We start from the raw sequence: 26,263 nt of genomic DNA on the forward strand, positions 1-26,263 counted from the left end.
TGTCCCCCCCTTCCTCCCTCCTTCCTCCCTTCATTAGTTTTCCTTATTGTTTCTTAATCCAGCCCCTCTTACTCTGAGTTCAGAGCCTTTGCACTGGTTCATCCCTCTCCCTGAATGTTTTCCTTCGAGGTAACCACTGGGTAACCTCCCTACCTCTTAGAGCTTAACTCAAATACCCTTCTTTGTGAGATTTTCTTGAAGGAGGATAAAAAAAACAGGGAAATTAAGGGGACACTGGAAGTAAAAGAAGCCCCTCACTATGGAATCCGGCTGGGAGGAAAAAAACTTCAACACAACTGATAGAACTGAAATTATTTCAAGGGTGTTAAAAACAACAAACTAGGGGGCTGGAGAGATGGCTCAAGGGTTAAGAGCACTGGTTGCTCTTACAGAAGACCTGCGTTCAATTCCCAGCACCCACATAGGAGCTAACAACTGTAACTCCAGTTCCAGGGGAACTGATGTCTTCTTCTGACCTCTGCAGGAATCACATGGCACAGGTGCACCTACCTACATGCAAGTAATACACTCATACATAAAAATTTATAAAATATTAAAAACAAACAAAGAGCAAGGTGCCCAATGTGGAGGCAAACACCTTTAATCCCAGCACTCAGGAGGCAGTGGCAGGCAGAGCTCGGTGAGATTGAGGACAGCCTGGTCTACATAGTGAGTTGGAGCTACAGGGAGACTGTCTGAAAAAACAAAAACAAAATAAAAACACCAAAAGAACAATGTTTATTTAATGTCTGAGTCTTTGTGGCTTTGAATTTACATCAGTGCTCCTATTCCAACCCTAAATCTAAACAATACCGGATAAAACCACCTTATAATTTCATTTGTAAAAGAAAATTCTTTAAGAGAAATAAGTAATCAGCTTATTTATTTGTGTTTGGTGTGTGGGTACATGTACCTGTAGAGAGCCAGACATCAACCTTGGGTATCATCCTCAGAAGCACCATCTACCTCTGAGACAGTCTCTCATTGGCCTGGAGCTTACAGCTAGGGTAGACTGGCCAGCCAGCGAGCCGGGGATGCAACTTGTCTCCACCTCCCTAGCACTGTGGTGACAAATGTGAGCCATCACGCCCGGCTTTTGACTTGGGTTCATGTTCTTTTTTTTTTTTTTTTTTTTTTTTTTTTTTTAGGGTCTCCCTGTAGCCCCAGCTGTCCTGGAACTCACTATGTAGACCAGGCTGGATCCTTCTGTCTCTGTCTCTGTCACCCCAGTGATGGACTAAGCATGAATCTCTTTACCAGGCCTTTTTGTGTGGGTTCTGGAGGACAGAACTCAGGTCTACCAGGGCCTTATGTTTGTAAGGCAAGCACTTTACCAGCTAACTATCTCCCCAGTCCCCTAGCTCATATATTTTTCATTATTTTTTAAACTTTGCTTGATCTTTAAACCTTGTAAATCACATCTTAGAGCACTGTGACTTAAGACACAGACTCAGCAAAGGCAGTTAAATGTGACTCTCCCTGTTGAGAAGGCCATACTCATGTCTTCGTGTGTACTTTGCTGTCTTTTTCCTATATGACTCTAAGTACTTAATATACTGCACCCCCCCATTTTGTTGTATTCTGGCTTGTCCTAAAATTCTTTTCTGAGACATAGTCAAGGATCTGGCTTTAACTGAGGTCCCTACAAGGAAAACTCCTCAGGCTACTGGTGGCTGTGTAGGTCTGAGTCTCCCCACCGCTGCTGCTAATCTCTGCTGATCCTACTTAAAACTGACCATTGCCCCATGTACTTCTTGTATTTCTTTCCTGCTTCATTTTCTTCAGTAATACTTATTTCCATTTTTACGGATTCCCATCTAATTGAAGACCTGCCCTGAGAGGACAGTCCTATTTTATTTTAATTTTAAAATATATTATTATAGCCGGGCATGGTGGCGCACGCCTGTAGTCCAAGCACTTGGGAGGCAGAGGCAGGTGGATCTCCATGAGTTCCAGGCCAGCCTGGTCTACATAGTGAGTTCCAGGCCAGCTGGGGCTACAGGGAGACCCTGTCTCAAAAAAGACAACCCCAGCTGGCCTGGAACTCACTATGTAGATCAGGCTGGCCTTGAACTCACAGATATCCGCCTGCCTCTTGCCTCCCGAGTGCTGGGACTACAGGCGTGCACCACCATGCCCAGCTTTATTTTATTTTTTTATATTTTACATAAATGAGTGTATTGCCTACATATACATAAGTGCACCTGTGTTGTGCAATGCCTGCGGAGGTCAGAAGAGGGCATCAGATCCCTTGGAACTGGAGTTATGGATGGATGGTTGTTAGCCACCACATGGGTGCTGAGAATCAAACCCAGGTTCTCCATGGTTTTGTTCTTCTCCAAATGTTATATATGTTCTCTGAAGATCCATCCCCTCACCTGCATCATGAAACCCACCCTCACTCTTCTGGGGACTAGGTGCTCCTTCTTCTCTCCTGAATTCCTAAGGCAACTACTTATCTGCTTTTGCATATGGCGCCAATGGGCTCATGTGCTTTCCGTTCCTATTCACTGGCAGATACTATCTTCTTTTGTTTTTGGTTTTTTGTTGTTGGTGTTTGTTTGATTTTGGTCTTTTTTGAGACAGGGTCTCCCTGTAGCACCAGCTGTCTTGGAACTCACTATGTAGACCAGACTGGCTTTGACCTCACAGAGATCCTGCCTCTGAGTGCTGGGATTAAAGGTATGTGCCACCACACCCAGGTAGTTTGTTTGTTAAATACTATTTTTATTTTATGTGTATGACTGTTATGCCTGCATACATCCAAGTGTGCCCATGTCATGCAATGCCCACAGAGGCCAGAAGAGGGCATTGAATCCCCTGGAATTGCAGTTACTGACAGTTGTTAACCACCATGTGGATGCTGGGAACCAAACCTGGGTCTTATGCAAGAGTAGCCAGTGCTCTTAACCACTGAGCCATCTCTCCAGCCCATTTTTAAAAAAAATATTTTATTTATTATTTTTATTTTATGTATGAATGTACTGCCTGCATGCATGCAAGTACACCTGTCATACAATGGCCATGGAGGTTAGAAGACAGTGTTAGATAGATTCCCCTGGAACTGGAGTGTTTTTAACTGCTGAGCTATTTCTCTAGCCCCCTGGTTTGTTTTTTTGTTTGTTTTGTTTTGAGACAAGGTATCCCTGTAGCCCCAGCTAGCCTGGAACCTACCAGGCTATCCTCAATTTCAAAGAGATCCACCTGCCTCTGCTTCCTAAGTGCTGAGATTAAAGGCGTGTCCACCCTGCCCAGTCAGATACTGTCTTTTACAAATTATTTTAAAATTTATTTATTTGTGTATATGTGGATCATTGGATCATGCATCATGGCACATGCAGAGGTATAGGACAATTTGTGGAAGACATTCTCTCCATCTACCATGGGGGTCCTGGGGTTCAAACTCAGGTCATCAGGCTTGACAAGTGCCTTTACACAGTAAGCCATATCACTGCCCCTGCAGATATCTTTAGATTATCTTTTAACTTTTATTTGTATCACCAATAGAACTTAAACGCCTGAACAACTAGTCAGGATCTAGCAGCCACTTGTTAATTCTTCATTCAGATAGAAAACAAAGATTCTGAACTTATTTATTTAATATGTGCTTCCCTTAACTATTATGCAGGCTCAGTAAAGTCCAAGATTGGGTTTTAGTTATAGGTGTGTATATAGTAAATAATCAACTGAGCTTCCCTCCCCCATTCATGTATTTTGATTTGAATGTGCCTGAATGAGAAACCTCACAGAAGTGATGGCCCATGCAGCTGCTCAAATTCAGGCCCCAGTTCTGCTCTGCCTGAACTGGAAGAAGCTCTGTTCATGACACAAACAATACTATCTTCATCTTGAGGTTTCAAACAGTCAGAGAGAGAATCCAAGTCAAAGACATTTTGGATGCTGCAGTCAGTGTAGTCAGAGATTTTATAAGCTATTGCAAGAGCCATCCCAGGGAGGGGACTTTGGGGTTCTCTGGAGTATCCAAGATAATTATTCCAACTAACCATCTTCACAAGATTATTCTGTTATGTGCTAAGTGTCCCGGAATTCTGGACATGAAACTTAACAGTGTTCTGGAGACATAACTTTTAGGGAACATTACCACCACCTTAAACTTACCTGTTCCTTTGAAATCAAAAAGGTTTCAAGCATGCTCATTCCACACCTCAGAGCTCTGAAAGAGGCTGCCAAGCACTAGAAGAGGCTGCCATAGTATAGCTCATCAGGACAGCTGGTGCCCTCCCTCCATACAACCAATCTCCACAGCAGCACAGAGGTTGAGAACAGATGCTGCTGTGCTGTTACAATCCTAACACAAAAGGAAGGCATGAGCTTGCTACCTACTCTGGTTGGGAAATAGCGGCTCGTCTTAAATGTCTTTAAGGTGCTTGAAAGGATGAAGGTGGTGAAGAAGAGAATACAGGACCAAAAGAGCACATCAGGAGTGTAGGGTCCATGATGACCACATGCAGATCCCATGAACTCTCCATGCATCGCCTGGCATTCCTGGAGGAACAAGCATTCTGGGTGACAAAAGGCAGGCACACAGGAACGAACAGCTGCTGCCTTCTGAGTCTACCACACACTACCATCCCACAGTGCTGCACAGCACAGGCTGCCAGCGGTGTCCACTTGACTACTATGCACTTGGGGGCTCGTACCAACAGGTCCTTTCAAGAAGAATTCTGTGTGGTCCTAACCAAGATACTTAGGAATGAAACTAGAACGGTCCCGAGAAACACTTCTCCAAAGGTTCTGGGAAGGCCTTGGAGATTTCTATTGTTTTTACTACAGAGGACCTTCCAAACTTAAATATTCTTCAAGCTCCACAAAACCCAGATCTGCCCCCTGCCCAGCACAGTTTTACTACATATCCTTAAGTGAGGGTCACAGATATGGCACATGGTGGGCAAAGAGAGGAATGGAAAGAAAACTTTTGAAAGGGAAAAATTAGAATATTTGGGTTTATGTCGGGTGTGGTGGCTCACATCTACAGTCCCAACACTTGGGAGGGAGAGACAGGCAGATCTTCGTGATTCTGAGGCCAGCATGGTCTACACTGTGAGTTTCAGGCCAGCTGGGGATACAAAATAGACAAAAAAAAAGTTTTATTAAGCTTTTGTGCTTGGTTTGGTTTTTTTACATTTATGGATTTTTTTGTGAGGTTTTTTATGAAAATAAACCATCATATCTATATAAAACAAAGAAATGTAGTAAAGATATTTCTGCCATGTTAACAACAAAGTACTTTGGAGAAGATTTCATGAGAAAGGAGCACACATATAGTGAGAACTGTGATACTTAAAAGCATAAAAATCAGTTCAAATCTTAGGAAAATTGCATATTACGAGATGGGCATAAGCAGTGACAAGAATAATGTGCATTTATTCCAATGGAACTCATGAACTTAATAAAATTCCAAGACCATTTTCAAAAATAAACACATGAAGGTGGCAACAGTTCATCTGGCAGAATGTGTAAGAAGACCTAATTGGTTTCTGCCAAGGCACACCATGGGGAAGTTGGCCTAGAGAGAACAATAAATAAATAAAACATGGCATTTTTAGCTGTAACAATGACAAAGAAACCTATAGGTATATTGATATAATGAAACAGAGTTGACCAAAAACCGGCCACATATGGTTACTGCTTACATGAGGAAAACGGCCTCTTTTTATTTTCCAGTCAAGGTATTGCTATGTGTCCTTGGCTGTCTTTGAACTTGCAATATTCCTCAGTCTCCCAAGTGCTAGGATTTCAGGTGTGTGTCACCACACCCAGCTTAAGCTTTACTTCTTACATGCCAGACTTTTACTTGAGTTCCATCTAGAAGTCCTTCTTAAACCCAGTGGTCACAACGTAGGGCCTCTCTCTAGTCATGCTCAGACTTACGCTGACAGTGAGGTTAGCCCAGTTCACTTCTGATGGCATGATGCTGCGGTCCTTCCAGTGCTGTAGGGTCTGATTGTTTGGATTCTCTGGGCGTGTGCACCTGCAGCTGAGGGGAAGAGGGAAACAGATTCCCAAGGAGAACAGCCAGATTATACTAAGTTTCCTTATCCAAGACTGGGTTAAAGGCTCTGTCAAAGCCTCCCTCCCTCCCTCCCTCCCTCTCCCTCCCTGTCTTCCTTCCTTTTTTTTTTTTTTTTTTTCCTCCCCTTCAGATCTTAAGAGATGGGTCCTTTGGTTGAGAAGCACCTATCAGCCCAACCATACTTTGATTTTTCAAAGATGGAGTCAATCCGCACATGAGTCTTGGATAAAATGGTACAGACAACCAACCATGCCTGGCATGCAATAAGCCCAGAATGAGCCCATGGGGTTTCACTGTCTGGTTTCTATCTCTTTAAGCTCTTGTTAATTCAATCTACATAGCAAGAAGGTCCTGATATTCTGCTCAGTTCTCAAGAACCTCCTTAGGCCTGAATGTCTTACTTCTCTACCTGCTGTTACGCTCTTCTTCTAAAGATCAGCACCTCCTGGAATGGTGGGAGCTCTTTCTGACACTGCATTACTCTTGCTAATCTCCGTCACCCATAGCCATTTCCTGTCCATGCTGAGCAAGGCCTGGCTGTTTCATGCCTCCTCACTTTCATCCAAACCAGATAAGACAGACATGTCCTGTGTACAGGACACTAAATTCCTCCCAATCCCAGCATGCTTTGGGTCACTATGGTCAACTGAGTCATTCCCGTCACTTTTATTTCAAATTTATTTTTATTTCATGTGTATGAGTGTTTTGCCTGCATGTATATAAGTGCACCACATGCATGCAGTGCCAGAAGAGGACACCAGGTCTCCTGGAACTGGAGTGAAGGATGGTTGTTAGTCCCCAAGGGGGTGCTGAGAACCAATCCCGGATCCTTTGCAAGAGCAGCCAGTGCTCTTAATCGCTGAGCCTTCTCTCTAGCCCCCTCATCTGTTAATTTAATAGCCATGCCTTGTATGACAGAATTAAAATTCAGATCTCAACAGGGAGAAAGCTACAAAGCCATATGTTTAGGTTTAAAAAAAATAAATTCCAGGGCTGGAGAATTGGCGCATTGGGTAAAGTGCTTGCTGTGCAAACAAGAGGACTTAAATTTGAATCTCTAGAACTAAGACACTTAGGAATGTAGTGTGCATTTGTAATCATCATGCCAATGGTGGGACGGGAGGTGGAGACAGTAGTGTCCCTGGAAATTTACATGCCAGCTAGCTGGGCAAATATAGTGGCAAACAACAAGGAGACCCATCTCAAACAAGATGGAACACAAGACTGACAATCCTCTGATCTCATACATGCGCTGTGGCACATGCACACCTACACTCACACATAGAAAAATGCATACACATATACATACATGAGACATATACCAAAAAACTTTTTAAAAGATCAATTCCATAAGATATGCCAATTATTCTAATCTGGTCATTACACATAATGTACATGTATTGATAAAAATAAGCCTGGTATGCATACAAGCAGCTCAAATCTCAGCTACTGGGGAGGCTGAAATGGGAGGTTCACTTGAACTCAGAAGTTCGAGGCCAGCTTGGACAACATATCCTATCTTAACAATGTCAAGTAAAGGAGCTGAGGAGATGACTGGGTTAGTAAAGGGCACACTGTGCAAGCTTGAGGACCTGTGTTCAAGCCCTGGAACCCAAGTGAAAACGCTAGGGGTGGTGGAGCACACTTGTAATCCCAGCAACTGGAAGGTGAGGACAGGAGGATTCCTGGGCATCGCTGGCCAGCAGGCTAGCCCAACTGATGAGCTCCAGGCCAATGAGAGACCCTGTCTCAAATGGTGTTTGGGGGATGATACTGGCATTGTCATCTGGCTTCCACACATAGGTACACACTGCACCCTCACACATATGAACATATGCACACACATAAAAATTCAAATAAAGTCAGACATAATGGCACACACCTTTAATCCCAGCACTTAGGAGGCAGAGGTAGGTGGATCTCTGTGAGTTCCAGGCCAACCTGGTCTGCATAATGAGTTCCAGGTCACCTGGGGCTACAGGGAGACCCTGTCTCAAAAAGACAAAAAAAAAAAAATCAATTCCAAATTTGAAACAAGTGTGATGTATTTCAGTAGGTGACTAAAAAGACCCTAAATATACATTATCAAGTGAAGGAACATTCTCAGCCACATAGTGAGCTTGAGGTCAGCAGGGGATACATAAGACCATATCTCAAAAAAAAAAAAAAAAGATACTGCAGTGGTGGACAGTTCTATATGGAATGCACAACACAAGAGTCAATTCTAGGGTGAACTTTGGGTGACAATGATAGGTCAGTATAAGTTCACTGATTGCAACAAATGTCACACTCAGATGAGGATGTGGGCAATGGGGGAGGCTGCGTGTGTGTGGGAGCAGGGAATGCATGCAAACTCTACTTTCTGCTCAACATGCTGGGAAGCTAAAACTGCTCTAAAAAACAAAGTCTAGTTTTTAAGAATCAACTTCACAGGTGTTAACATAAAGCCATTCAAAGGAGTTGAGGAATTCTAGTGTCACATCAGCTCATGAGCTCCATGAGAACCTACAGTGAAATCCAAATCAGGTGTCATTAATCATGAATTACAGTTTTCAGAATCAGGCTTCGTAGCACATGCACATGCCTGTAATCCTAGCAGCAAGACCCTGTCTAAAACACAGACACAGACACACATACACACATGCACACACACATACAGAGAAAAAGTAAAACAAGAAATACAGTTTCATGTGAGGTATGAGGTGTGGTGGCACATGCCTTTAATCCCAGCACTTGGGAGGCAGAAGTGGGTGGATCTCTGTGAGATCGAGGCCAGCTAGAACTACAGGGATACTCTGTCTCAAAAGAAAAAAAACAATAACAACAATAAAACCAAGAATTACAGTTTCGTGATTGTCTACTTAATATGGTCATTTTTGTCTGTCTTCTCCAACTAGGATATAAGTTTCTGAGGGCTGTCACTTTTACCACTGTTTTACCAGGGTCAAAAACAGAGCCTGGTACAAAACAAGTACTCAATAAGTACTCGTTAAATAAATGGGTAAAAGGGTCAAACAGGTCAAGGGATGAATGGTACAGAAGCAAGGACTCCAATGCCATTAAGCTCCAATCTGCTAGCCTTTGAAGATGACAGTCCCTAATTGTGGTTACTTTGTATTAAAGTAGTTTCAAATTCTAATACATTATTAATTCTGATCTTAATAAGCAGTAATAAACGGACAACCAGAACAGATGAAAGTGCAATTACAGCAGGTGGGCAGGGGGAACCCTCTCCCTCAGGTGTTTCAGGTTGAACTTGTTCTCCACCAGATCCTTCACATCAGAACTGTACAGCCAGAAGGAGAGAACAATGTACAGGTCTAAAGAGGAGTATCTTTGGTGACAATGTGGAGAATTTTATTCTAGAGAAGAAATAATTATAGGACCAAATTCTCCTGACAGTTGAAAGTATGGCCAGATACTGTGCTACATTTCCAGTGATCTAAACAATGTTGAACTCAGGAAGAAAACAGTCTGTTGACTTGAAGTGGGTATCTAGGAAACAAATGGGTATCCAGAACTTTAGGATAGAGTGAGAGAGATTCCTGACCTGAAAGTAATCAGAATCATTTCCACTTCCCAACCCCTAATAGCTGCCTTCAGACTCTTCACTCTGTCACCTGGTAACAGGATCTTGAAAAATGAAATTTTCAATAATTCAAATTTTCCCTGCTATATTTGCAGCCTTCCCCCTCCCCAGTACTTACAACCAAAAGACATGCTCTAGAAAGTCATTCTCAAGTTTCCTCCGGGTTTCGCTCAATTTGTCTCCCATCATTGCTTGATTACCCTCCTCTGGTAACCCTCCAAGTGTCCTCATCCACATCTGAGTTCTGCTTCCCAGAAGGCCAAGGCACTTCCTTAACAGAAGTGATAATCACTGCCTGACACGTTAGATCATAACTAAACTCAGGACCTCTGCAAAAAGAAGCATCTTGCTCTTTGCTGGCTGGCCTTCACAGTGCTGAAACGTACTGTGCAGGATGCTGGGGGAGAAAGGCATCAACTTTCTTACCCAGATGTGGAACTCATATGCTACACAACCAAACTACCAGGCAGGATGTGTCCATTGGTGCTACAGGGCATGGGGTGCTCTAGTTAGCTTTCTATTGCTATGATAAAACACTAATCAAGCCAGGCATGGTGGCGCACACCCTTTAAGTCCAGCACTCACGAGACAGAGGCTACATAGTGAGTTCCAGGCCAGCTGGGTCTATAGGGAGACTCTGTCTCGGAAAAAAAAAAAAAAAACCCCGACAAAACCAAAACAAACAAACAAACAAAAACCAAAATACTCATCAAAACCAACTTGGGAGGAAAGGGTTTATTTGGCTTACATATTCTGATTATAGGTTATACATGAAGGAAGGCAGGGCAGGAACTCAAACAGGGCAGGAACCTGGAGGCAGGAGCTGAAGCACAGACCATGGAGGAACACTGCTTACTGGCTTGCTCCTCTGGCCTATGCTCAGTCTGTTTTCTCATACAACCCAGGACCATTTGCCCAGGGGTGGCACTGCCTACAAAGGCTGGGCCCTCCCACATCACTCATCAATCAAGGAAATGCCTCACAGACATGGCCACAGGCCAATCTACAGAGAAGATTGCCGAACTGAGTTGCCTCTTCCCAAGTGTGTCAAGTTGACAACAGAAGCTATCCAGCACAGGGGGTGACCAATAACTTTCTGACTGGATTTGAGGCCTCCTCAACTGGAAGGAATTCATACCTGGTACTGTAAAACTGGTCGAAAACCTTTGGTAGGGGAGGTCATAGTTCCAAGTAAGTGAGGAGTTATTATTTCTGTTTTGCTAAACAGACATGTTGTACCTGCCAAATTGCTTTCTGAATATTTTGTTTGTTTGTTTTGAGACAGGGTCTCACTGTAGCCCCCACTGGCCTGGACTCATTATATAGACTAGATTGACCTCCATCTCACTGATAACTACCTACCTCTGCCTCCTGACTGCTGGGATTAAAGGTGTGCTGAGATTAAACCCCACCTGGCTAAATATTGATTTTTATGCCTATAAGTGCTGCTCACAGCCTTTGTCAGGAAAGCTTCATTTTGCAATAGATAATGGTTATTGACTTATAACTAATCAAAGTTCTGAGAATAAGTGACTGTTGAGTATATGGCCTTAAACTAGACATCCGTATCATCTCTTCCAAAGCTCACGGAACACTGCTGAAGAAAGGGTGGAAAGAATGTAAGAGCAAGAGGCTAGAGAGGGGGTGCTGCAGAATGCAGTTATCTAGACGTGATATGGCATTGTACTCCTGAACTCACAATAACTATGGTTACCTGCACAAGACCTTTACAAGATGGAGCCTACCAACAGTCCATCACAGATGGGGAAAGGCCTCATGAAACCTCACTCCTTCCTAAGGAGCTATTGGCTGTCAATAGGTTTCCAGGAAAGGGCAGACGATTTCATCAGTGGTGTAACCATTGGTAAGAGGTCCATGCTCCTGTAAAGAATGTGCCACCCATGCTTATGCAAGCAACTTTAATTAAACTCATTGTCCACACACATAAAAAAGACAGGAAAGCAGGAGGAGGAATAGCTGGGCAGAAGGAGATGGATGGAAGGCAGGGAGACAAGACGAGGTAACTGGGGTGAATGTGTGATCAAAATGTATTATAGACTTACATACATGGATATAATTGTTTAAAAACATTTTTTAAGCTATAGCAGTATAAATGGCCTGATCACCCTATCTTAGTAAAGAGAAAGTTCCTGAAAAAAAATCAAAGAAGAAAAGCAGAAAGCATACTTACTAATAGAGGCTAAGGTGGTCCAGCTGGCTGTGCATATGGATGGGGTAGGTCTCTGCCAGGTGAATCAGCTTTTCTATTGCTTCATAGATGAAAATAATGCAAATCAGGGAGGCAAATGCTTCTTCGGTGAAGCGGGTAATGTAGCAGACAAGAGAACTGGCATCAGTTGCCACAAGGACAACACACAGGAAGGCAGTCCACAGCCCTATGCAAGCTCTCAGGGAGAGGTATGAGAGGGCATAGTCTCTGAAAAATACCAAATTTCATTAAGAGGCATGGAAGGACGGCACAAAGAGACAAAGGGACAAACACAGCTAATTGGTCTCAGCTATCCACACCAGCACCACAGTTTGTCCCAAATATTGAGTGCACTGCATTCCTAAATAAAGCCTTGGGGCAGATGTGTTAAAGGTCTGCTTCGTGGGGCTATTTGCCATGGTAAGGAAACAGGAAATGGAGAAGGAAGAAAACATCTCATATACAAATTTCTGCCATTACTACTCAATGTAATTAAAAGTTTGTGTGGTAAGAAAATGGGGCTAGTGGGGGCTGGAGAGATATCTCCAAGGTTAAGAGCATTGGTAGCTCTTGTAGAGGACCAAGGTTTGGTTCCCAACATTTACACAGCAGCTAAAAACTGTAACTCCAGTTCTAGGGGATCTGAGTCCCACTTCTGGCTTCCATAGGCACTGCATACATATGATGCATTTAAATGCATGCACATGAAACACTCATGCACATCAATAGATAGTAAGTACATTTAAAAAATTTAATATAAGTGGAGGCTGGGTGGTGGCACACACCTTTAATCCCAGCACTAGGAAGGCAGAGGCAGACAGATCTCTGTGTTTAAGGGTAGCCTGGTCTATATAGCAAGTTCTAGGCCAGCCAGAGCTACATAGTGAGACTGTCAAAAAAGTTTTTTAATAGAGGAATTAGTTAGGAAATTGATCTTTAAAATTAAAAAGTCAGCCGGGCGTGGTGGCGCACGCCTTTAATCCCAGCACTCAGAGGCAGAGGCAGGCGGATCTCTGTGAGTTCAAGGCCAGCCTGGTCTACATAGTGAGTTTCAGGACAGCTGAGGCTACAGGGAGACCCTGTCTCAAAAAGACCAAAAAAAGAAAAATAAAATTAAAAAGTCAATCTCAGCATGGTGATGCACCCTGTAATCCAGCACTCAGGAGGCCAAGGCAATTTTTTAATAGAGGAATTAGCAAGGAAATTGTTCTTTAAAATTAAAAGGTCAATCTCAGCATGGTGATGCACCCTGTAATGTAGTACTCAGGAGGCCAAGGAAGAGGATTGTGAATTTAAGACCATGCTGGGCTGTACAGTAAGTTCCAGTATAGCCTGGGTTACACACAGAGACCCTCACTTAAATAATTTAAAAGACTGAAAACTTTAAGACTTCAATAATGTCTAGAAGATGTTAATGGGGCTCCTGAAAAGGAGATCTGCATCATAGAGGGGCTACCTGGGGGCAGGACAGCAGAGCCAATGATGTTCCTGCCTGACAACCTATGATACGTATCTGCTTATATACCTCCAGAGGAGGCTCACATTTAACTTTGACAGCACCGTGACCCCATGCAGTTAATTTTCAGGAAAATCAAAGTCTTACTTGCAGAATTTGAACAAAATCTTTTCAAACACAAGCACTGGCCCAGTACTTCCCAAGATGGTAAGAGGCTGTCCAGCAAACAAGGAATAGGCAATCCCCGTCACAGAGGCTCCAAACAAGGATTCAATTGCACTCTGAGGAGGGAAAAAAGTCAGTGAGTCCACAGCCTAGCAATGAAGAGTAGCTGCCTTACACAGACTCCTCACTTAGCTAAATATGTGCCTTGGCAGCTATTTGCTTGTATTTCTTCTTAGCAAGAGTGGTGGGTACACAGTGCCTAATACTCCTGCAAACAGATACCACTTTAATAATTCAGGTGCCCAGGCCATTTGCAATGATTCCTCAACTAAGCTATCTTCTTCAGCAACTCAATTCAGTATTCAAAGACATATAAAAAGCACAGTGATGCAGACAGTACCACAAGCTGTCACACAGCATCCCTTTAAAGCTTATTTTCAAATGATATCAGTGGTTCCATTTCCATTCTTGGGATGATGAGCAATTCACCAGGCAACCAGCTACTGAAAGTGATATTCAAGCCAAACCAAGGACATACAGAAGGAAGATTTGTGCTTTTTTATTATTTTTATTTCATGTGTACGCATGTATTGTCTGAATGTAGGTAAGTGCACCCGTGTCGTGCAATGCCCATGGAGGACAGAAAACGAGGTCGGATCCCCTGGGACTGGAGCCACGGATAGCTGTTAGCTGCCATGTGGGTGCTGGGATTCGAACCCAGGTCTTCTGCAAGAACAACCAGTGTTCTTAACTGTCGAGCCATCTCTCCAGCCCCCTCCTTTTTTTTGTCTTTTTAAGACAGGCTCTCCCTGTAGCCCCAGCTGTCCCAGAACTCACTATGTAGACCAGGCTGGCCTCGAACTCACAAAGATCTGCCTGACTCTGCCTCCCAAGCGCTGGGATTAAAGGCGTGCGCCACCACGCCTGGTAGAAGAGCTGTACTCTTATGAAAACAGGAAGTCTCCTCAGTACTGGCCTAGTTACTGTTCCTCCAAAGAACTTGGTTGCTACCACAATTTTGTTTTGTTTTGCTTTGTTTTTTGTTTTGTTTTGGTTTTTTGAGACAGGGTCTCCCTGTAGCCCTAGATGGCCTAGAACTCAATATGTAGGCCAGGCCAGCCTCTATCTCACAGAGATCCACCTGCCTCTGCCTTCTGAATACTGGGATTAAAGGTATATGCCACTACACCCAGCCTCTACCACAATATTTTTTAAGTCTTGTTTTGGACAATTAAAAGTGATTTAAAGCTCTTACTATGCGTCCCTCCGTGGCTTCTCCGAGCAATCCCCCAAAGGTAATGACAGGTGACATGCAGGCACAGTACAGGAACAGAAAGGAGGCCAGGCACTGTAAGCTCAGTGCATCCCGGTAGTCACTCCAGTACCAAGGGGCCTTCCGCTTAATGTCCAGCACCAAGCCCCCAAATAGCCTGCAGAGACAGGGCAGACAGCCCTATAACACAGTCCCCTCTTCCACAAAAGCACATAACAACGTACATCCAAAAGCATTTCAAATGTGCTCCATGCTGAGGTAGTATCTTGGCTTCAGTACAAATCTCTGTGTCAGCAGATTTTATTTACAATCAAAGGTATGACATTGAATGATATGTACCAAGCACAAAAGGCTTGTGGAGCTTGAAGAATATTTAACCCCTTTATTAAAGTTCAAAAAATTCTCAAAAAGGCAAATATTTGCTTCAACTTCAAATTCTGAGCTGTTAGGAGGAAATGTGTGAAAGCAACACAAGGCATTAAAACGATTAGTTTTATTAAAGGTTTTCCATATAAAAACCGTCTATCACATGCACTTTCTTACTCTGAACAACTGTCCACCTCAATCTTAGCATAACAGTTTACTCATGCACTTGATAAGTAGTAGCAGACACTTGGTGTCAGGCACTGGGTCAGGCACTAGAGATGCAGCAGTGAGCAAGACACACACAGCCCTTGGTCTCGAAGGCCAACAGTCTAGTGCAGGAGACAGGCTGTGTCATGACATCAGGATGCAATGGTAGCCCAGGATATGGAGGGGCATCTCAGCAGGGTCTCAAAGGAAGAACTGGGAGACAGCCAGACAAGGCAGAGGGACCAGCATCATGACACCTAATGGTGAAAGGATGTGATGGGTTGGAAGTGCTAGCAGAGATGTGACTGAATCATACAATGAGAGGGTAAAAAACAACAGACAAAATTAGAGAAACTGAGCCACAGAGGCTGTAATAGTTTTAAGGAATTAGAACTTAATCCTAACATTGCTCACTGTCAAGTTACTGAAGGACTGTAAACAGTAGAGCAACATCACCCACATGCATTCTAGAAAGAGCATGGTTGGGGCAGTGTACTGAAGGGAACGTGGATTAAGATGAGAAGTGGATGACTCAAGGGCTACTCAGGAAGCAGAATCCACAGGACTTGACGGAAGAAATTCAGGGCCATCTCCACTGCCACAAACAGGGTGGACGAAGAGCAGGATGCATACCAAGGAGGAGCACTGCTCCCAGTTCAGTGTTCCTGAGACAGCCACTGTGCTGGGGAAACCTCGAGACATGGCACCTGGCTTCTTCCACAGACCAACAGCATGGGAACAAAGGAAAGGAAGAGGGGCGCCTACGGGGTGGGAGCTGACAACCAGAGGTAAACTTTGACTGGACCCCATATCAAATGAATAAACTCCAAAAAGATGCTGGTGATCATCAAAAAAATTAATATGGGCTGAACATTTGATGATTTAAAGAATGATGGTTAACTTTGTTAGATTTTTTTTGCTGTTGTCTTTTTGAGACAGGGTCTCCCTGTAGCCCCAGCTGGCCTGGAACTTGCTGTGTAGATCAGGCTGGCCTTGAACTCACAGGGATCCACTTGCCTCTGGTTCCCAAGTGCTGGGACTAAAAGCATGCGCCACCATGCCCGGCTAATTTTGTTAGATTTTATTTTGGCAAAATGATTGCTTTTTAAATGTTCTTAATAAATGAGATACATACTGAGATATTTACAGGAAAAAAATCATATCAGTGATTTTGTTTACAATAATCTAGAAAACATAAAAAGGTGAGAGGAAATAAATAAAATTGGCAAAATATTGGTTAACAGTTGATGAGTGGGGGTTCATTATACATATATGTGGAATTTTCTATAATAAATTTAAAAAAAAATTAAGTTAGGAGGCTTGGTCATCTGTTTTGTTTTTTGTTTTTTATTTTTCCTTTTGTCTCCCAAGAGCCTAGGGAACTATGAAAACATCTGGGACCAATACATGGAAGAGAAGCCCAGCCAACTCTGGCTCCACTTATCACTGAGCTGAATTCAGTGGGCGCAGGAGAACGCAAGGCAGACACTGTTCTATCCTAGCCTCTTGCTGCTTTCCTCTGGCTTTGATGCCATTCCTCCACTAACATCACTAACATCAGAGTCTGGGTGTTGGTGTAGAGAGGTAAAGGCAGCCTTATCACCGGCCTTAGCATCATCCTGTATGGCAAACCCAGATTAGGTAAAGGAGCTATCTCTAAGAACTAACATAGGTCACCAGAGTTCAGCCTCAGGGATTGGGACCAAAACTGACTTAAAATAGAATGTTACTTCATTTTAGTCTCTCATTCAGACAAATAGTCCTTCAAGGACCTTCAAGGTGGTGATGACTATTATGAGTCTGGGGCAGTGTTCAGTGCTCCTGGGGCCTAGCTACCACAGCATCTCTCACCAGGAGAATATCACCTTGTTACCAGTAACCTTTTCCTGAGGACATTATTCTGAGAAAATAATCTCCTACACCTCACTGAGGCTACCTGAGATGCTGCTATGATTAGTCCACTCCTAGACGCAGGAGGCATCTTCAGAGAGGTTTGTCTGTGAGTAACAGATGATTTATGTGAAACAGATTTATGAGAAACCATTGAAAAGGAGCTATCTGTCTAGCAGTGATTAAGGGAGGTTGGAGTCAGGCTCATACTTATGATACGACTGTAAGTTATGAGTAATTTCTGAATACTTCTTTTGGAGTCAGCCCCAGACCTCATTCATAATCGGAACATAAAATCATATCATAATTGCACATCTACCAGATATTGAGACGTGGATGTTCTCTCTATATCTGAGACTTCCTTTCCTTTTCAACATTGTCCTTGATGTTCAAATGCTTGTGGAGGGCAAGAGGCACATAGATAAGCTTGATGTAAGAAAAGTCTTACCCGTGAAGAGGGTCACTAGGCTCTGGTGCATTGACTTAGGGAGCCCTTCCTTGGAGGGCTTTAGGGACAGGCCAGCCATATATTTGTCTGGTGTGCTTTGAAAGAAACCCGTTTGAAGTGTGGGAGATCATCAACATAGCCACTCTTTTTCCATCAACCCCTCCCAAAGATTTTCAGCCCAAATAAGGGATATAAATCTGCCCTGGAAACGCCCTTTCCAGAACAGCCTTGCTATGCAGCCTCTGGACTGCTAGGAAGAGTCTAGTTATACTTCCTTCTTTGTCACATGGAGCATCCCTGCCTGTGTCAGCAACAGAGAGTTTCAGGACTCCTCTATAGTCCTGGCTTGGAGGTCAGAAAATACAGAACTCAAGGAACGGTGTTTTCAACCATGCCTCCTTTCTCCTTCTTAAAAGGGTCTATTCTACCCAACTTCCAACACCTCTTCATCTTGCAAATATAGCAGCCCCTAAAGCCCGTGTCTGGCTGAAAGGTTCTACAACATGATCTACATAAAGTGAGATTTTCATTCAAAGAAACATAACTCATAGCTTGAAGAATTATAAAATCTACACACTAATGTGGTTGCGCAGTCCAAAAAGGCCCAGAAACTTCTGGGATGCCCTAGTACAGGGAAGATTCACATTTGCCTTCTACATAATTTGAAATGGGGTAGGGGCCAGAGCTGGGCTGGAATTGTGATTTCTGATGTAGGCAGTGGGTCACGTGGCTGAGAGACTATAGTATGAGGAAAGCCATGTGTCCTGCAGTCCTTTGCTAAGGGGCCTGGGGAACACAGGAGCTCAGGAAGAGATCTACCAGGTAGAGCTTCCTTTTAGCATTGTCATACACACAGGTCGCTGACATGCAACCAACACAGGGACAACTCTTCCAAACCCTGTATTTGAGTTTATGAGTTAAGGTATTTGAGGTTTGTGATTAAGTTTGTGACAGTCCTAACACTATGGGTTTTTTTCTGGGTAAATTGGGTATTACTTTCAAGATTCTACAGCTGTTTGGGCTCCAATATAACGATGACCCAAAGCTCCATGTAGAACTGACTAGAAGCATGGACTCTCATATTCTATTCCCCTTGGCACTAGAGGAAATGAAATCTCACCTCTGCTCAGTCCCTGTTTGAGGAAAGAGCTGCTGCCTCAGCCGCACTGCTTCCCTCTAATTCTTAGGGTACAGATATATTTATATATCAAAAAGATATGCTACAATTCTGACCTTTCCCTGAACAAAGAACACCTCCTCTGGAGCAGTCTCAGTCTTGGGGTTTCCTCACGGGACAGATGCTTCCCTCACTGCCTCCTCACACCAGCCTCCCCATCTTCCAAATCAGACCTCTGTCACTTTAAAGAAAATGCTCAATTCTGTCTTGGGCTGCTCCCTTTTGCAAAGACTACCTTCATTCAAAGGCTTCTCCTTTCTACCAATGCTTTCCCAAAACAGAGTTATCTTCACCGACCTTCAAACATTCCTCCAACCAGAAAATGCACTCTTCTGTCAAGGACAGTGCCAATTTAGTGCCATCCCCTATTTCTCTGACTCCTTCCTGATTTATGCCTAAATTTCAAAGAGTGGGAAAAAAATCATGCTCTACATTAAAAACAAAACACCTGAGCTTCCAGAAGAGGAAGAGGATGCAAGGAGGGGGGAGGAGGAAGTAAAAAAGATGGCAGCAAGGAAGTAGATGACCTAAAAACTTCTTTCCAGGATCTGAGTACTTCCCTGAGAATCTCCACCCACTTGGCAGATCCTTTGCAGACCAAACACAATGTGTGGAACTAGAGACTTAGTCTCAGCCTTCGACCATAATCTGGGGGCACTGCAGGTATCACACCAACGCCTAATATCTTCTCTCTTACCACTTTTCTATCTGAGAAGTTTCTAGTCTGTGGACCAGTTGCCTTCACCAGCCATAAAGTATCTCTTCCTTGTATATCTGTCTTTAAAACATTGGCCTAAAAGAGTAGATTTTCTTTAGACACAGACACACACACACAGACACATAGACACACACACAGATACACACAGACACAGACACAGACACAGACAGACACAGACAGACACACACACACACACACACACACACACACACACACACACCCCTAAGATACTATTTCCAATCCCTAAGGAAGTTTCTTATCCTAAAATTATGCCCCAACATTTATCCATACCTAGTCTACTCCATGCTATATATAGGTATCATGCTAAACGTATTCATTCATTATCAGATACTGAGCATCCACTCTGGTGTTGGACACTGAGCTGAGTAGTATCTGACATTTTGGAGTAAACAGTCTAGAGGAAACACAATGAACCAAGCAATAATAATAAAGTGTGATAAGGGCTGTAATAGTGGTTAGGGAAGAGGGGGAATCAGATCAATACTCTAATGTCAAGTACTAGGAATACCTATTTTCAGCTCTAGAAAGTGCTAGAAGGAAATAACTAAGCAGGGACAAAGTTTAAGTAGAGCTCACCAGATGAGGACGAATATGTGGTCAAATTAAAGAAAGCAATGTGTGGAGGGCAGACAGAGCATAATGGTTCAAGAAACATGAATGAATGAATACTAGATACTTTAGTAACAGGTATAGTAGATGGTTCCATTTGAAAAGTCAACCCCAGACAACAAAGTCCCACTTTCAGAGAGGGATGCTGAAAACAAAGAGGATGCCTCATTCATTTACACAATGTCTGACCAATAAGCAGGGCCAGCTGTGAATGTCTCAGAGCTTACCGCCCAGTCCGCTGAAGTTCTGGCCCACTATGTCCCCCATGTGGTTCTGGCTCTATGTGGCAAATGTTTCCATTTGGAACTCCAGGCATTTTCCTTTTCTCCTTTTAACAGAAGACCACAAGAAAGTCAGCATCTCTGTCCTTGCTGGTAAGAGTGGGAGTGGTGACAAGATAACCCCAAAGCAATAAAAACGCTCAAATATGGGTGGCATCCAAATGTATTTGCTGATTTGATGCCATTTACTGATTTCCCTGGTGGGGAAATGGGTATATTTACATATATAAAACATTTCTCCATTAGAATCTGACTCCTAACTATATTCTGCAGGAAACAGAAAAATAGGGTCTTCAACATTAGATATAACCTAAATTCCAGTCTCACACCTGCTGTATAATCTTACTTCAATTTAAAATCTTGCCCTTGAAGACCACTGTAAACTAAAGATAACAATACCTTCAGGGGGATGTTGCTGGGAAAGCTGAATTCACATGAATAAAACATCTGGTCTTGCGCCTAGTACACAGTAGGAGTTCTCTTCCCATCCTTAATATGTCAGAGAACTATAGGCAAGTTTATTCACTCTCTCAATACAACTTGCTTTTTTCATGTGATGATTTGGTAGGTAATATACTTCTAAGAAATGCTTTTTTTTTTTTTTATCCTGTCTGTCATTCTACATCAATCCTTCCAAGTTTGGCTTCCATGCACCCCCAGGTAACCCTGATACCTCATCATACCTGAGACAACCTATGCGATTGCAGATTCATTTCTCTATTTTGACATTCAGCAGCTCCCAAAGAGAGACCTGTCAATATACCTAGCATATACACAATGGCCTTTGCTTCGCCTATGGTGGGAACTGAGTATGTGACACTGGGCACTATTGGCTTATAGCTATGCATTACCTGGGAAGGGACATTTTTGGGTGGCTCAATTCTAATGGAGGGGTCCCACTCCCCTGGAGGAAGCACCGTCACTTGGTCCAGGAACTCATCAATTCCTGCTAGGAGGTCGTCCCGCTCTTTTGCTTTGTATGCCACATCATGGAAAATCTATAGAGAAGAGAAAAAAGCCTTAAGAAACTGAACATTCGTCTTCTTCAAACAATCTCTGATGTATACAGTGACAGATGGGTGTGGCCTCAGTCATGGGGATCTAAGACAGAAAACTTGGCAGTCAAAGAAGTGCAGGGATTTTAAAAAGAAGTCTCAAGCTGGGTATGACAGTAAATGCCCTTAATCCCAGCATGTAGGAGGCTGAGGCAGGAGGACTGCTGGAAGTTCAAGGCCAACCTGGGCTACACAGTGAAACCCAGATTTAAAGAGATAAGACTTAAAGAGATAAGCTCTACTGTTGCACAGTTCCATTAGCTCTATAGAAGAAAATGCAAGATAAACAGAAATTCTTTTAATCATAATGTTTCAAACCAAATGGAATTACTAATGAAGATCTTCAATGAACGAATCAGAGAAACTATAAAACACAACCCACAACTCCCTCTGACACTAAGATGTATGCCTTGAAAACAGTACTGTAAAGCCTGTATGTACAACACTATCCTTACTAGTGTCAAAATGTCCAATGGTGTGGAATAGATAATGCAGGACATTCACGTGACACTGCTTGAGGGCGTACCCTGACCTCATGCAAAATGATCTCATTTCCATCTAATGGGAATATTTCTTTATGCAAATAACTTGGTTTTATTAGTCATATTCTCTAGAAAGTTAACCCAGGCTGAATGAGTTATATTAAATACAGCTCTACATATTCTACTTAGCAGTAATAATTTTCCCATAAAATTATTTCTCTGTTTCCTTGATTACTTTAAAAGGGAGAGTTCAATGGCCATGGGGGTACAGGCCTATTAATTCCAGTACTTGGAAGATTGTGTATTTGGTGTTTAAGGCTAGCCTAGGGCTATATTTAAAAGCCTGTCTCAAAAACAAACAAACAAAAAAGGAGAGACAATAAAGCAAGAAAAATTCCCAGAGAGCTCCGTTCTCTCTTAATAGGCTCGTTCCCTGAACTGACTCCCAACAGACATCGTAACTATAATTATTTTATCCTCAATGACTCGCACAGTATTTGGAGAGAGTAAACACTCAATATTTGTGAGATGAAGGCATAAAAAGCAGAAGCCTGTACCTCATCTGTCATGATGGTGGCCATGGACCTGCCAATCTCATGGTACTGCTGACCTTTTCCTACTGGACCCAATAAGATAAACAAAAATCTGCCAAAACATGAAAAAGAGGACATTACATGAAAAGATAGAAAGAAGCAGCATCTTATTTCTTCTCTAAATAAGAAAATCTGTCTCTCCTACCCAACAGAAAATATCACTGTACCTCCAAGAAAAATGATACATACTAGTACAGTGATTCAGCTGCCATGGCCAAATAGTATCTGAAACTATTTATATGACATCATTGAACACCGTGGCTCTATTTCTTAGAGTTTCCATAGACATGATTCCTAGCTATAGAAAGGATGTGTTTTCAAAACATGCCATTGTTGTGCAAATTCAAGGTTATCTAATTCCCACTCACTGTTCTAATAAGAAAACAATAGAAAAAGGAGAGGAACGTGGAATTGAAATGACCAAGCCCTGGAGAGGACATCTGAACACCCTCTATAATTAGTGGGGCTCTGAATCACTGGCATCACCTCAGGCACATGAATAGCCTTTTGAACAAGTGAAGGCCTATGTGCAAACCATATAAACCCTGCCAGCACGGTAGAAAGACACAATACCTTTGCTTAGGGATGTGTCCCTGGATATGGCTTGCTAGAACTCAGTGAGACACAGGCTCCCTACTGTAACAAGCCACTGACCCTGGTGCTCTTTCGAGGTACCTCAGGTCTTTGTTTCCATGGCTGGCGGTACTGCACAGTCATAGCCGTGAAGGTTAAAACTCTGCATGTGGCTAATCAAACACATGCCCGGTTTTGGAGCTCGCTGATGAACCTCAAGCAGCACTCTCCCAGCCAGTCAGCCCTAACTTTTGGTAGTAACTAGTTTCTTCCACCAGTGCTCTCACAAATTTGTACTTCAGACAGAATGCCCTGAGTTTGATCTTCACCATTACCTTGTTGGGATCGGCACTTCTGTCAGGCCGGAAAGAAGAACCGCTGGAGAGAGCCTCACAAAGGCAACGATGGGCCGGTCCAGAGTATCCACCTCTCCAACCAGGACATTGGAGGCCTCTGCCCCGGTGGGAATTTTTTTCATGAAATGAAGGTCCACCTAAAGGGGCAAAGAGTCTTCTGACTATTTGGGAGCCATCATCTTAAATGCCAATCGCTCCCTTAATACCTTGTATTTAACATATCGCCTCATGGGTAAAAAGGTTTTCTTGCACTGTTTTTTGATCCTTATAGAAACCCTGGATGGTGGGTAAGTAAAATTGTATTAGTTCCCCTATTTAAAAACAAAAGAAAAAAGAAAGCAACTGAGACCCAGAAAGGGAAAACTGACTACCCAGAACTATAAAGCCTTTATTTTACACTTATTTATTCATTTATTCATTGTGTGGGTGCACACGTGGGTGCACATAGGCATGCATACCATAGCACGTGTGTGGAGGTCAGAAAACAACTTGCAAGAGTCAGTTCTCTCCTTCCATCATGTGGGTTCTGGGGATTGAATGCAGGTTGTTAGGCTTGGCAGCAAAAGCCTGAGCCACCTCACCAGCCCAAAACTCAAAGTTTAAACCTAAGCATTCTGATTTGAACTGCACTCTACCATGGCTCCTCAAGGAATAATGCCATTGAAGCTCTGGGTCATATTATTTATCTTTTAAGATTCTCAAATGCCTTGTCAGATACCACAGTCATAGCCCATAATAGTTTGAAACATGAGGTAGCTTTAGAAGGAAGTTGCAAAAATACTGTTTTGGCAAAACCCTTGAAAATGAGAAGGAACTGAGAGACAGCAGGTACCAAAAAGGAACAAATCAGGAGGTCTGATTTAGGGAAGGCTCTGTAGGCAGGCTCAGTTTTCAGTATGTTGGATCTAGAGGAATAAACTGAGGAGTCAGCCTCAGCCATGCTGGGTCTGTAGAACGGAGAAGATGGGAGAAGATGGATGCCCTTTTCCATAGAACCAGCTCTGGTCTTAGAGAAAGGACCTTGAAATACCAAAGCTTACCAAAGCAACTGGATGCTGGGTTCCACTAGAGATATCCTTAGGCTCACCTTGCTTAAATCCACAGGACTATGTTCACAATTCACTCCATTTTTCACTTCAAGATTTGTAGATGGAACAGACTGAGGAGATACAGTTTGACCTATGTGGACAAAATCAAACAGAATCTGCTAGTACCTGTCCCTTTCCCCTTCTGCTGCAGTCCATTCATCATCAGCTGGTCAGCTATGACTTCACCTAGAGGCTACAGAAGAGGCTAAGAGGAATGTGAAGCAGGATCTGCTCCTATCTACCTCAGAACCCAGACAGTGGTGAGGGACACAGGGTCTCAGTCCTCCACGTCTCATGACGCTCCATTTATTCATCTATGAGGACAGGGATCTTTAACCAGAAGTGCACATCAGAGACTCTACAGAGAACTTTGCAAAAAGATTCTCAGGCAAAGTTCTTCACTCCATAACAGTAAAATGAGGAGACCAGGAGACTACAGATGAGGCCCTGCCCAGCCACAGGGAAGAGAATCAATTATCTGGAACTGAGTGTTTACATCCCACCATACACCTGGATAAAGGTTTTGTATATACATTAACTCAATGGAATCTCATAATAAACTGAAGAAATAGGTCCTATGACTGCATTTTACAAGTGAGACTTGAAGAAGTTTAGTAGGCTATCCACAGTCATATACTAAGTGGTAAAACCAAAATCACAAATCTAGAAGTATGACTCAAGAGTCTACAGTACAGGGGAGATGGCTTGGCAGTTAAAAGCACTGACTGCTCTTGTAGAGGACCCAGGTTTGGTTCCTAGCACTCACATGGAAGCTAATAACCATCTTTAACTCCAGTTTCAGGGGATCCAACACCTTCTTCTGACCTCCTTGGACACCAGGCGTGCACATGGTACACTTACATATATGCAGGCAAAACACATACAAAAAGTAAGATCTTAAAAAAGAGTCTACACAACTATATTTTGTGTCCTTAATCCAAGATGTTTTTACTCCTAAAAACCTCCAGTTCACTTTCTCTGGCCTCATATTATCACTAATGTGAATATTCTCCCAAAAGCTACATAATTTCTGAGAACATTCTGCAGACTAAGTCTCTTGTCTCAGATCCTTGAGCTCTATCAAAAACATGCATTCCAAGAACACAAGACAGAGGTGGACACCATCTCCAGGCCGCTCATCTTACTAATCACTGGAGTACAAAGTACCTAAGTAGGCACAGCCTCTGCCCTCCAGTAACTCAGCATCTCCAGCTACTTCCCCAGTGTTTTATCAATAAAAAGAAACAATAGTCACTCATAATAATCTTACCGTTCTTGTCCATCGAATGTGGATCAGACTGCTTCTTGCCAACCTCAGCAAAGGAGCGAACAATGGGGATGAGGTTGTTTCTCCTCTTTTCATTCTGATGATGGTGCTTTTTGAGAAGCGCTTCCCGTACTTTAACCCTCACACTGTCAGTCAGGTCACTGAACAGTTCTTGCTGGTCCAGTATCAAGTCTAGAAAGCAGGCATTCCCACCAACACTAACATGAGGGCTAATGAACCCAAGGAAAACACCAGGGGAGCTGGGAAGGGGCAAAGGCAGGGATAGAGGTCCACAAGGGTCATCAAGGTAATTTCAGGTTCAGTGTCTGAAAGAACATTTGGTTACTGGAGCAGTGAAAAGTTATACTTCATTTATTCAACAACCCAAAATCATGTTTAGAGGTGG

The 26,263-nt window shown here is 43.0% G+C and overlaps 1 protein-coding gene across 1 annotated transcript in view; it reads right to left on the reverse strand.

Annotated features, from left to right (window-relative positions):
* Slc4a8 (solute carrier family 4 member 8) overlaps positions 1-26,263 on the reverse strand; it is an 88,130-nt gene that overhangs the window by 20,261 nt on the left and 41,606 nt on the right. Inside the window, exons 6-16 of the mRNA XM_008840004.3 lie at positions 25,861-26,049; positions 24,590-24,681; positions 23,482-23,639; positions 22,538-22,625; positions 21,295-21,441; positions 20,390-20,490; positions 14,709-14,883; positions 13,436-13,569; positions 11,815-12,060; positions 5,893-5,998; positions 4,345-4,506 (exon numbers count right to left, since the gene is read on the reverse strand). Of these exons, the coding sequence (XP_008838226.1) occupies positions 4,345-4,506; positions 5,893-5,998; positions 11,815-12,060; positions 13,436-13,569; positions 14,709-14,883; positions 20,390-20,490; positions 21,295-21,441; positions 22,538-22,625; positions 23,482-23,639; positions 24,590-24,681; positions 25,861-26,049 (1,598 nt within the window). The remainder of the gene's footprint in view (positions 1-4,344; positions 4,507-5,892; positions 5,999-11,814; positions 12,061-13,435; positions 13,570-14,708; positions 14,884-20,389; positions 20,491-21,294; positions 21,442-22,537; positions 22,626-23,481; positions 23,640-24,589; positions 24,682-25,860; positions 26,050-26,263) is intronic.

The sequence above is a fragment of the Nannospalax galili genome, unplaced genomic scaffold, assembly GCF_000622305.1.
Source record: "Nannospalax galili isolate Female #2095 unplaced genomic scaffold, S.galili_v1.0 scaffold979, whole genome shotgun sequence".
Lineage (NCBI taxonomy): Eukaryota > Metazoa > Chordata > Mammalia > Rodentia > Spalacidae > Nannospalax > Nannospalax galili.